The sequence below is a fragment of the Anolis sagrei genome, chromosome 4 (assembly GCF_037176765.1).
Source record: "Anolis sagrei isolate rAnoSag1 chromosome 4, rAnoSag1.mat, whole genome shotgun sequence".
Classification (NCBI taxonomy): Eukaryota; Metazoa; Chordata; class Lepidosauria; order Squamata; family Dactyloidae; genus Anolis; species Anolis sagrei.
In genome coordinates, this window is record NC_090024.1 from 31804744 (window position 1) to 31818196 (window position 13453).

General features: G+C 36.0%; 1 protein-coding gene across 1 annotated transcript in view; it reads left to right on the forward strand.

The window, feature by feature from the left end:
- The window catches only part of STK3 (serine/threonine kinase 3), a 130019-nt gene that overhangs the window by 20214 nt on the left and 96352 nt on the right, over positions 1-13453 (forward strand). Inside the window, exons 4-6 of the mRNA XM_060775654.2 lie at positions 409-523; positions 3311-3475; positions 4962-5129. Coding sequence (XP_060631637.1) covers positions 409-523; positions 3311-3475; positions 4962-5129 — 448 coding nt within the window. The remainder of the gene's footprint in view (positions 1-408; positions 524-3310; positions 3476-4961; positions 5130-13453) is intronic.

Consider the following 13453-nt stretch of genomic DNA (forward strand, 5'->3'; position numbering starts at 1 on the left):
AATTCACAGATTATCATTTTGCTTTGAGTAGTTAAATTAAAAAATGTGTCTTCTGTCTAATCCCTTGTCCCTTATCATTGCATCTGAATTTGCCCATTTTATGTTGTGGGCTTTTATAATTTGTATGTGCAACACCATTTCTATTTCTCCCCATCCTCCTGAAGATATAATTTATATTTTATAATGAAACTTAAAACCTATGTAGCTTCTAGGGAAGCAGAGGAGCAGCTAAACTCTTTTTCTCTAGACCAGTGGTTCTCAACCTGTGGGTCCCCAGATGTTTTGGCCTTCAAAACACTTGGGGACCCATAGGTTGAGAACCATTGCTCTAGAAGTGTTTCTGCACTGAGCTGTTTACTAATATATTTGAAAGTTCGCTTTGGAAACTGATGTCCTTTTTTTTTATAGTCCTTATGTCGTCAAGTACTATGGCAGCTACTTTAAGAACACAGACCTGTGGATTGTTATGGAATACTGTGGAGCAGGTTCAGTCTCAGACATAATTAGATTACGAAATAAAACGGTAAGATTTTTTGTTTGTTTGTGGGGGTGGGAAAGATCTTCCTCAGAAAGATTTATTTGTTCTTGCAAAATTTTTATAAAGGCTGTCCCCTCATATGCTAAAGGCATTTAATTGAAGTTTGCATTTTCCAGAGAGAACAAGGAACTGAGTGGTGTTCGAGTCTTTTGTTGATCTCCTTGACTTTTACTTTTGGTTACACCTAACAGATTTTGTTCATCAAAAAGAAGAAGATAAAGACTGGCATCCTGTTCAGTTTTTTATGACGTAATAAACTGATCTTAATGATACCATAAAGTTTTATTTATATGGTTGTTATACCAGTGCTAGGATTATGTATGCCCCTCAAAACCCACCTTAGAAGACAGGAAGAGCCAACAACCTATAGTGTGTGAGTCAAGAAATGCCCACTCTTCTCCTTGCAACAAGGTACTTTTTGAGAATGAGTTGTGATAGGACCTTGCACAGGTCCCTGCAATGTGTTTTGGAAAGTGCTTTGCTGCTGGGAGAGGGGTGGACATGTCTTTGCTCACCTGCCCACTTCCCAGCACCTTAGAAATCTATTGTTGTTAGTGCCTGGCTTCTAAATTGGGTTTTGGGTACTTGGATCAGGAAACACCGTTACAAGTGTGAAACTCCCCATCATGGCTTTCTAGATATTAGCCCCATTGGACAGCATGGGACTTCTTCCTGCATAGTCGTGAATAGTATTGCATTATTAATTGATTTGGGGTTGGTTTTCCATCCTGCATTTTTTTAAAAAATATGCATGATAAAGTGTAGTACTGTCTCTGGACCAAATTTAACACATGTGTAAAGACTCAATTTAGGACAATACACCGTATTGTCAGTTATTTTCTCTGACAAGCAAATTATATTACTAGCACAGACCGGTTAATGTAGACAAATAATCTTGGACCAGATGGTTTTCTGGAAAATGAAGGAGGATCCACCAATTGAATTGGTTGTTTTCTACTGAATTGAAGCTGATGCAAATATAACTTTTTGTTTACTATACCACTAATATTTAGTGTCCATTCAGTTGATTTAGCTTAAATGTCCTTAACTTTTTGATGGGTGGATTGTGACAATTCTTTGGCTATTTAGTATCCTTGTTTTAAATTTGATCTGCACTGGAAAAAACATCAAGCATATACATGTTTGAATGATTTCTATAATGGGCAAGAATCAAATCTTAACAAGTAGTATTTTTATTTTAGAAGAGACTAGAGTAGATATAATTAGTTAAATTGAAGGATTGAAAGACCTTTTTTTAAAATCTTATTTACAAAGTCTTTCTTGTCACTTGATTAGACTTCTTGGTTAGAATCATAGGAGTCATGTTGGACTTCATATTTTGTGAAGTTCCTTACAGAGTCTTCATTTGCATGTCCTCTGTGGCCAGTATAGAAATATAGCATGCTAGCTTTTTAGCAGACTAGGGAAAAGAAAAAAAAACTTAAATTCAAAATTCATTAATTCTTTCTTTTTGTTAATGTACATTTTACAACTAAGTAACTTATCATTAAGCAAAGGGGTCTTGTAGCACCTTAGAGACTAACTGGGAAAAATCAAGGGATGCTTGACCTGTAATATTGGGCACATTGCCATTCTATAAACACATTTTTCAGTCAGTTTACAAAACAGTTGAAATATTTAAAATACGGTATATTCAAGAAACAGATGAGAACTATATGAAAAACTTAGTTCACACTAACCTCATTTAAAGCACAAATAGACAAAAAGTCTTGGGAAAATAAAAATGTAATTATAGGCGGTCTCCTAGTTACAAACTTCTGACTTATAAATGACTCCTAGTTAAGAATGGGGATGATACAGGAAGGAAGGGAGAGAAATCTTCCCCTTGGAAGGGAAATTCACTCCTGAAAGAGTCAACATGGGGAAAAGGTATCTCAAATGAGCTTTATCACCAATTTTTGTTTCCACAAAAAGTCATTTTTTTCAAAATCCAATTTTCACAGAGACAGAAAGTGAAATGAAATCTTCTAAACAGGAACACAGATAACAAAACAAACACCCCAGAGGTGTTAACCCTTCCCTATATTATCCAAAGCTAAATATATATATTTGGCTGGAGTTATACTTTAAAAATGTACTTGTTCCAACTTACATGCAAATTCAACTTAAGAACAAGCCTACAGAACCTATCTTGTTTGTAACTTGGGGACTGCTTGCACATCCATAAGCTAACTTAAGAAGATCTTAAAGTCTGGTTAGATACCTATGGAGATTAGTAAGCCTTCAGGTACTTTGGTCCAAATGGTGAAGAATGGTTGAAACCAGCCCTTTGAATTGCTTCTTTAGAATACAACCACAGTATGTGCGCTCACAACCAAAAGGATACATGGCCTGAAGAGTCTGTAACTTAATCCTATTTTAATGGAAAATGAGGAGAATTGTATCTATAACCAGAGAATCCAGAATGTGGGCATGCTTTTCATGTTGCATTTGTTTAGGCTCTTTGTCGATTGTATGTTCTTTATGGGTGGCACCTTTGTTCCTGTTTGGAGCCTGTTGACTTCTGTGGGAACTTGTGCAGCCATAAAGGAGGTCAAGCCATGTGGATTGGGTTGCAAGAGGAAACCTTGATGGGGTTTTCCTTTCTATATTTGTAAAACATTTTGTGTAACCTTTGCATGCTATATAAATAATAATTATAAGGGAGTTTGTGTGGTAGTTTCTTAGTCATTCAGTTTGTTTATAGAAGTGTGGAACGTGTATGTATATGTATACAGATGAAAATGGTTCGTTATTTATGCTTCCTTATAGCTTACAGAAGATGAAATTGCAACCATTCTTAAATCTACGCTTAAAGGACTTGAATATTTGCACTTTATGAGAAAAATACATAGAGATATAAAGGCTGGAAACATCCTCTTAAACACCGAAGGGCATGCAAAATTAGCTGATTTTGGAGTAGCTGGACAGCTAACTGTACGTATAAAGAATATGGGAAAAGTTCTCATTTAAAAATAAAAGCTTTGCTATGTACTTTATAAAGAGGTTTCCTTTACAGTTGCTACTGTTTGATGCTTAGAGGCTATCCCATCCACCAAAGCCTGCATGATGTTCTTTCTGGTTGTATGTGTCCTGATAAATCATCTTATCATCACTTCCAGAAGTTTAACATTGAAGGGTGGTGGTGGTGGTGTTGCTAGATACAGAGGAATAATCCAGAACTGTCCTGTTTGAGACTGCCTCTTCAGGTCATTACAGTAGCTGGTTAGTAAGCAGAATGAGTTCTTGCAACACAACCAATTAGCTTCCATTACAAACAGTTCTTCAGAATTGGAGGGCCATCAATCAGATGTTAATACAGTAGAGTGCTAAGTGTCCCATATAGACTATTGTTTTCAAAGAAATTTGTCAAAGGTCAGTATGTAACTCTTTTTGAAATGCTGTTGGAAACCTGGGAGTTCATTATACCTCCATTCCTTTTTTTCCCGATTGCTCTTGGACTCGCAGTGCATACTTCCATCATTAACTCTCTTTGCCGAACCATTCACTAAAAGCATTTTTCCAAGAAACTTTTGGTTCTGATTGAGAGCTTCATCAAACATTTCTGTGTGGCTAGTGTACTCCTCATATATATGCATGTATTGTTAAATGCACTCAGAAACACATGTAGTATGCATACAATTAAATATGTACAAGTATAATTACATATGTACAAGTAAAAAAACCCAGCAATATAAAATGTGTGTGTGATCATGCAATTTTAGGGCTTGACATATTGTACATTAAGGAGTCTTAATCATTGGGTTGCTGTGAGTTTTCCGGGCTGTGTGGCCATGCTCCAGAAGCATTATTTCCTGACATTTCGCCCACATCTATGGCAGGCGAGTCCAGCTATGAAAGCCTTCAAGAACACAGTCTTAATAATAATAATAATAATAATAATAATAATAATAATATAATTCCTACCCGCCTCTCCTCATAGCTCGAGGTGAGTCACAGCATAGTCAACACAAACATTGCACAAATTCTAAAAGCATACTCATTAAAATGCAGTTCTATAAAAGATACATATTAAAAAGTATTTCTTAACCTGTTGAAGATTGGAGAATGTCTAAAATAGGCCTGCACAACCTGTGGCCCTCCAGATATTTTGGGCTACACATTGTAACCTTTTAGAAGAAACTCAATTACTGAGATTTGTCTCCTGGAATTAGATACTGCTATGTCAGTGATTCTCAACCTGTGGGTCCCCAGATGTTTCGGCCATCAACTCCCACAAATCCTAACAGCTGATAAACTGGCTGGGATTTCTGGAAGTTGTAGGCCAAAACATCTGGAGGGTCATAGATTGAGAATCACTGGGCTAAGCTGATCCCTCTTGGATGTGATGTTACAAATGGAAATAAGACGAAGCCAGAGAATGTTTTGAGATACATTAAGCTTTTAACTAATTTCATTACAGGATACAATGGCAAAACGTAATACTGTTATAGGCACCCCATTTTGGATGGCTCCAGAAGTAATACAAGAGATTGGCTATAACTGTGTGGCAGACATCTGGTCACTTGGTATCACTTCAATAGAGATGGCAGAAGGAAAGCCACCATATGCTGATATACATCCAATGAGGGTAAGAAACATATGGTGACTTCATTATTAACTCTTACTGTTTTCTTTATAGTCTTACTTTTTGGGAAAGTAGAAGTATTAGTTGTTTGGTTGGTCCAGACCTTACAAGGACAAGTTGAGGCTCATATGCCTTCTTTCCTGAAATATTACTATAAGAAGGCATTTGGAAGTCTTTGTCTTGCTTTTTATTAACTGTATTTGTCTAAATTAGAGTAAAATGTGACTACTGGAAACATGCAGTTAAACCATGGTGCTTCCATTAACCATAGTTACAATTAGCCAAAGTGTATAATTCATAAAACACATTGCATTGAGACTAATGTAAAATGAAAACAAAAGCTTCTGATCTTTTTCTCATAGTTCTGCCAGAAGAGGAAAGGGGAATGGAGCACATTCAACACAAAAGAGGCTAGGCTTATTATTTGCTCTGGCAGTTGTGCTGATTGGATATATGATTTGATGTTCAATTCCTAATTAGACATGATATTTAATATTGAATGACTGTTGATAAAGGGAAGGTTTGTTCAGAATATATTTGCTTTGTTGTGTAGGGTTTAGAATTAATGTTTAAATATAGGAATTTAGATCTTAAGTTTTCATCAAATTAGTTGCCTTTTTTCCAAATGACATCAGCTGTCACCAGACATTTTTTGGCATTTGCTCATCTCTTTCTATTATTTCTGGTATCGTATGATTTTTTTAGTTTAGTAAATGTGTTTCCTTCTAATAAGACTGTTTATGTGTGTCTTCAAGTTGCTTGTTGGCTTATGGTGACCCCATACATTTCAAAAGGTTTTCTTAGGCAAAGAATTCTCAGAGATGGTTTGGGCTGTTGAGTTTGTTCCTTATTTCTTTACTTTCTGTTCTTAAATCCCAGTGGTCAGGAAACAATTGTACCCATGCTCTGTTTTCCGTCTTTGCTCTTCTAGTTTACTTACTGTTCCCCTTTCATTTTATTGAATACTGGTTTCTTTTCTGTATGTGTGCTGATGATTTTTATACATAAAATGAAACAAAATCTTAAGATGTGGCAGTGGGCAGCTGCATTTGATGGCTTGATAAAGCTGTGCTTCTGTGGCTTTTTGGTAACAACTTTAATATGACAAGGGACTAGCTATGGAGAAGTATATACTACAGTGTGGAGGTGGGAACCAAGTTTCGGTGGGGGCGAAATGCTAATTTAAGAACAGTCTCTGCTGCTGTATGCCCATAGTAGGTAGGATAAAGGCATGCGTAGGCAGCACCAAGTATAATAACCTTTCTCACCACGGATTAAAAAATATGCAGGCTAAGAGAAGTTACTGTGGATTTCCAGGAAAATTGTTCTCTCCACTCTCCTTTGATTATCTATAGTTAAAATGAACAACTTCCAAGTTCAGAGAGTTTGTTTGCTGGCAAATGTACATTAAACTTGATGAAAAGATTGTGTGTATGTATAGCTTGGTGAAAGGGCGAACACTGAATTTTACGTACAGAAATAATAATAATAATAATAATAATAATAATAATATAAAACTGCTGAGTTGATTTGATATAGTTTAAACAGTGTTTTATGCCTTGCTGTTTTAATTGTGTTATAATTGATTGCCATATGTTATTATGTTTTAAACAGTTTTTTCTTTCTTTTTTCTTTTTTGTTTCGTTGGTGAATTTTGTTGTACATTTTGGGCTTGGTGCCGCTTGTAAACATTCAGTGCTTCAATGACAATAGGTACAAATATAATAACCTAGAATAACCCCACATAAAAGACATTTTAAACATAGCAACAATAACTTAAATAAAATGTAATCTATCAAAAAATATAACTAACATAAAACATGAACCTTTATTTATTTCGTATCAAAAGCATTGCATAAATGAGTATGAAACTGATAAAAATAGAAGGAGTACAAGCAGCTAAATATCTTTTGACCAGAAATGGGCAACAGCATATCCCCCAACAATTCTTCCTCTGTACATGAGGTGGGACATTGCAGATAAGCATACAGATGCGGAGTTGTCTGTTCTGCTCCACAGTCGCACAAGGTGGAGGATTCTTTTAGGTAGTGCTATTTTGCCGGGTGGTTTTTTTGACCTGCCCACTCCACTTTTGAGTCTGTTCAGGGACTTCCATGTTGTCCATTTTTGGTTTGCTTGAACATAAAACATCCTAATTAATTTACAAAAACACCATGAAGGTTCACAGATGTGTGCATTGATTGTATGGCCATTGATGTTAAATGGGCTAATGTGGTCTATCAAGGCCCGAATGCATTTATACTTTCCAATCAGCAGTCTGGTAATAGTCTCTCTTCATCTCTCATTCAACGTACCATACTTTTGTGTAATAATACAGCTCCTTTCCGTGTAGCCACTTACAATGTGCCAACAAGTTCACAGCTTAATTCTCTCTTAAAGATAAAATACCCTGGTTTTTCCATCATGGATTGGAACTAACAGCTAAAAGAGCTGTTATGGGGAACCCCTGAGGCTGTATTTATCCCAAAGGCCAGAGGTTGTCAATCCCTGCTGTAGTGGAGGAATATGTTTTTGGCTTAAAGCTTTAATCATATTTGAAGAAATAGAATGCAGAAACTATTTTGATGATGAACGTAGGGAGAAACGCAAACAGATGCCATTGATGAATTTATGAATCCTAATGACATATATGGCCTATGAAGATGATAAGATCTGGACCAAACTGAATATCTAGCTCAGAGCTTTCTAAACATTTGATGTTGGTGACACACTTGTTAGGCATGCATCATTTAGTGACACAGTAATTCAGTTTTATTAGCAAACTGGAGGCTAAACCAACCTCTCATAAAGAGATACAGATACAGAGATACATTGTAATAATGAAATGAGTGGGAACGCAATGTACCTCATAAAAACCTTCCATTTATCTTTTTTTAAAAAAAATGATTTATTGCTTATTTCACATAGACAGAGAGGTTTCTTGTTACACATCTACACACTGACATTACGGCACACTTTGGAAAGCTCAGATCTAGCTGTAGAGCTTAGAAATGCAGACAGATAACAAATTAATAATGAAAAAATGTAAAAAAGGTAAAAAAAATTATTAGAATGGTCGACAGAAACTGTACAAGTTAAGGACTACATGATTAAATAGGCTGCAAATATTGGCCACACAATCAAATTAGAAGAGTAGGAAAAAATATGGAACCAAAAATTGAAATTGTCAAGCAAATGAAATACCTACAAAAGAACAATGGATGTCGATAATAATTGATATAATGAATATGGATACGCTAACACTATTAAAGAAACATTCGGAATGGATATAAGAAAACAACAGATTGCATACCAATAAGAGACTTTATGATACAAGAAAAAATAAAATTAATAATAATACTAAATTGATAATAAAGAGAAAAATTGTTACTTCTCAGGAATTATCGAAGAGGGGAGAGTAAGATTAAAACGAATCAAGAAAGGACAAAAGTTGATCACAGTAGAGAAGATTGGAAGTAATTTTTTTTCTTTTTCTTTACCTTCTTTGCTTCCCCAGACCCTTAGAAATTTGAGTATATAATTTTGTCCTTTTTCTTTCCTTTCTTTTCCTTTTATCTGCTCACTGCAGTAATATATCCTTATTCCCACTGCCCACCATGCCCCACTTTTTAAATAATAGAATTTTGCATTCTTAGTTAATAAAATTTTTTTAAAGAAATATAAGTTTTTGAACGGCAACTCCCAGAGCTTACATTCACCTCCATTCTAGCTGTTTGTGCGTGTGTCTGGGAGTTATAATCCAAAAGTAATTATTTCCTAGCTCTGTCTCTTTATTCCATCATATTGTTTGCACGGTGGTCAAGCAGATGCCCACAAACTGCAGGCAATTCTTTGAGACACAATGAACAACCATCACTTACCGTTAACATGGGATTTAGAAAAAAATAATATCCACATTATATCTGAAATAACTTCAACATAATTGCTTATACGTTTCATTAGATAATGAAAACTAAGAGCAAAATTATTAGGGAATTTTTTAAAAGAAAGTATAACCATTGCCTGTGTAATAAAGGGTCAGTGCTTTTACTTGACAAATTGTGATTCTCTTTGAAATCCTTGTAATCAAATGTATTATATCAAAGGGCAAAATCATTTTAAAAATAACAGTTCTGGTTTACACAGAACACATGTTCTTGTTAATAATTTATGTTCTGGCCTTTAAGGGCTTGAATGCAGTTAATACTCTTTTGTACACTTGATATTCCACAGTTCTTCTTAATTTTTATTAGTGAGTTGTTACAGTGGTTAAGAAGAAATACATAGATTTCAGTTGTGATAGTTTCCCTTGTGTTATATGATCCAACTTCACAAGACTCCTGGACATATGTAGATGCTTTTCTATTTTGTTTTAGTTAAGACATTCAATTGATACAGGCAAGCATGAAAGCTTGGGCAAACTTTCATTGCTTTTTCTGGACCTTGCTTAGATTCTGTGGTATTTATGTAAAACACTGTTTTGTTACTGGGGAATGCATGCAGAAGTTATTCTGTATGCTATTTTGCTGTAGGCTGGTTGGCGCTGCCACAAAGCTAATACATTGCCAGTAGGCCATTTCCTTGTCAATTGTATTTACAATCTAATAGAGATATTACATGACTTCTTTAACAAGTGTTTTGGCAGGGGCGGAAATGGCAGATTCCATGCAAACAAGCATAGCTTCCTCTTCCTAACCACACACTTGCTACTCAAAGAGTTGTACTAAATGGCAGGAGAGTGTGAAGGTAAAGAAGATGTTTCAGGTTAAAAGAATGCAATAAAAGTAATTTAGGTTTAAATATGTGGAAATATATATCAGATCTTTGTCAACAAAACTTATGCTTATTGTGGTTCTTTAAATTTTTTTTTATTAAAACGTTAGCAATTATATAGACATATATGAAACACTTATTTTGTTTCTAAAGGTGGTGACAAGCCAGTAGACTCATTAGTATATTTTAAATCTGTGGAGTATGCCTGCGGCTTCTTTCCACAGTTGATCTAATGTTACCAATAGTAGCCATAGGAATGTCAGATGTAAAGGCCACCTGCTTTGCTGGCATCAATGAATGTTCTTTTTAGATGTTAAAAGTCTTTTAACCTTCTATGACAGAAAATCTAAAAGGGAAAAATATTCCAGTACTGTTAATAAAAGATTGCCATCTCTAGTTGAAGTGCCTCATAGACTCTGTTCATATATCAGGAGATGTCATAAAACAAAAGAAAATACAATGGGGACATTATAGAACTTACTTCTGTTCCAACAATGTAGCCTGAGACTAACATAGTGGGACTTGTTTGTTTAGTTGCCATCCAAATCCACATATTACCTCTGGGAATGTCTGCTGCTACAAAATATGAGGCATGACATCACCATGCAACACAGTTTTATGCCTCCAAAATTAAGTGAGGGGGAGCAGGAAGTTCACACCAGAGTGAAATATATTTGTACTCATTCTGTAGTCATATCTAACACTTAATCTTGTGATGATGGGGCCAAGTTTTCTGCTGCTTTGGAGACTAGGACATGGAACAATGGCTTCAAACTACAGGAAAGGTGATTCCACCTGAATGTTAGGAAAACCTTCTGACTGAAAGCTGTTCAGCACTGGAACTCTCTGCCCCAGAGTGTGGTGGAGGCTCCTTCTTTGGAGGCTTTTAAGCAGAGGCTGGACAGCCATCTGTCAGGGGTGCTTTGAATGTGATTTTCCTGCTTCTTGGCAGGGGGTTGGACTGGATGGCCCACAATGTCTCTTCCAAGTCTTTTTCAGTATAGTGGCATTACACTTGTATCTGTAGTTGTTTTTATGTATCTTGAAGTCCACGTTTTTTCTTGTGTATGACTTCAAAAGCATTTTTAAATAAATGTACATCCTTTTGGCATTTTCTGCCTGCTCCCAATACCTTTTTTGCCTGGGTAAAGGATATATTGTTCATTTGCCATATTTTCATAGCATAAGATATGCAAAACAGGCTTTCTCAACTTAAACACCATCTTTGAGAATTGTCTGTCTGTGTGATGGACATTGCAGATTGGAATCTTCTCCTTTACATAGCTTCAGTGTTTCTCTCAATAGCATTTTTGTTGACATCCACACAGACAATTTCTACTGAATTAACATTTGATCCAACTAACAATCCAGTCATGATTTTGATATCAATGTACATTCTAATAAAAGATTTGGCTGTATCCTCATGAGGATACACACTTTCTCCTCATGTGGAGTAGGGACAGGATATCATGCAACCTCCTCTGACCCCACATAGATTTATTCTCATATGACCCAAGCTGGAAAGCTCCACAAGGGAGTTGTGACAACACATCACAGATGAGAACTTCAGCCCAAACCAAAGAATATTTTGAGCTACATTCTGCTAGTTTGGTCTGATCTCCCAAATATGTTGGTTTGATTATCCTTTGTTTCAAAGAAATGGAGGGCCTAATTAATTTTCCCCCTTGGTCCAACCAAAGGACAGCTCTGATCCAGACCACTGCGGATCTCTGGATGATCACCCTGAAACCCATCTTTCCTCTATTTCACCCTGGCAAGTGATTAATCTCTGTAGATCTGGGAGATACATGCTTCTACACCCAGATCCAACTACAGCACAGAAGATGCCTGCATTTTGCATAGGTCATCAGATGTTACATGTTCAAAGAAATGGAAGGTGCTAATCCATTCTGGGATGCTCTGAAAATTGTTATTGAAAGCTCCTGTCATGTTTCACCAGGGATTCATTCATTTAGAGATGACAATGTCATTGTCAAAATAAATGAGACCTCGGGATTTAGTTAGATGTGGTGGTAGTTTCTTCTGTTTATACATGAGGGTGAAGTGTGCATGTGGCCTGAATTTAAACATAATGGTTGCATGCATGAGGAGAGCCTATATCCTGTTAATCCATAATGTTTCTTCCCAAGCAGTTTTCTTTTCAGCCAACATAGCTTGTCTTGGTCCTTGGCTGAGAAGTGTGTTGTAGTTGTTTCCAATTTATAGTGACTGTATTATGGTGTTTTCTCTGCAAGATATGTTCAGAGGGGATGTGACTTTATTTTCGCCTGAGGCTGAGGGAGTGTGACTTGCCCAAGGTTACTCAGTGGGTTTCCAACTGGGGCTGGATCCACACTGTCATATAATGTAATTTCAGAATGCAGATCAAATGCATTGAACTGGGCTATAAAAGTCTGCACTGCCATATAATCCAGTTCAGTGCAGTCAGTGGTCATTCTGAAACTGCATTATGTGACAGTATAGATCCAGCATGAGTGCAGATTTGAGCCCTGGTTTTCAGAGTCAACGTCCAGGACCATTCTAATTGTCTTGTGCCTAACAGTTAATGCCTTTGTTTCTTGATAGTGTGTTTTTAATAGTTGTAGTGAGTAGGTTATAGTCATAATCAACTCACATAACCAACTCACATATCTTAGTGAACCCTCGCTGGCTTCTGTAAATTAATGCGGATATTTTATGTTGAGGTTTTATGTAAGATATAATTTTTGATAGGTTACATTTTATTTAATTTATAGATTTCATGTTATATATTATTTTCATCTGTAAGGTTATTTTGAGTTACTATATTTATATTTGTTGTTGTACTGAGGCATTGAATCTTTGCCTTTTTTTGTTTGTTGGAATCTGCCCTGAGTCCCTTTGGGGAGATAGGGCGAAATATAAAGTTTTGTTGTTGTTGTTGTTGTTGTTGTTGTTGTTGTTGTTGTTTTTGTGATATTATTAGACAAACTTGCCATGGAAATATGAAATGATGCTTTGGGATATCCTTTAATTCTTGTTAGTTTCAAAAGTATTACAAGATAGTAAGATAATAGATTAGCGGGATTACAATAATATTTTCATAACATGTATTTGAGGTGGGATGTTCATTTTAATGTTTTAATTTTGTTATTTCAATGGTTTTTAATTTCTGGCTTCTCATGTATTCACATATGCACACGTGTCCGTGTGCATACAGATATACACTTCCAACTTTTGTAGACATTATATTTGCGGAGAAGTAAGAAAATATAGTGCTTTCTTTGGTGTCAACCAGCACGTTTTTAGTGGAGCAAGGGACACAAAAGGTGTCTGACATCCAGCTGGAACCTAACTCTGGGATAATTTTGTTTTCCTCTCTGTTATCCTTTAGATTACACCCATGTAAGCTTTCCAAGAAGGCTTCAGCCCTGGTGCTGCTCCAGGAAAGCATTGCCAGCCTTTTGTGTACACAAGCTAGCAACTGCAAATTTATTCCCACCCCCCAATATATGATATTTTGTCTGGGGAGAGGCTAGTAATGCAAAATCTTTTTCCCCCAGTGTTTGTCTTTA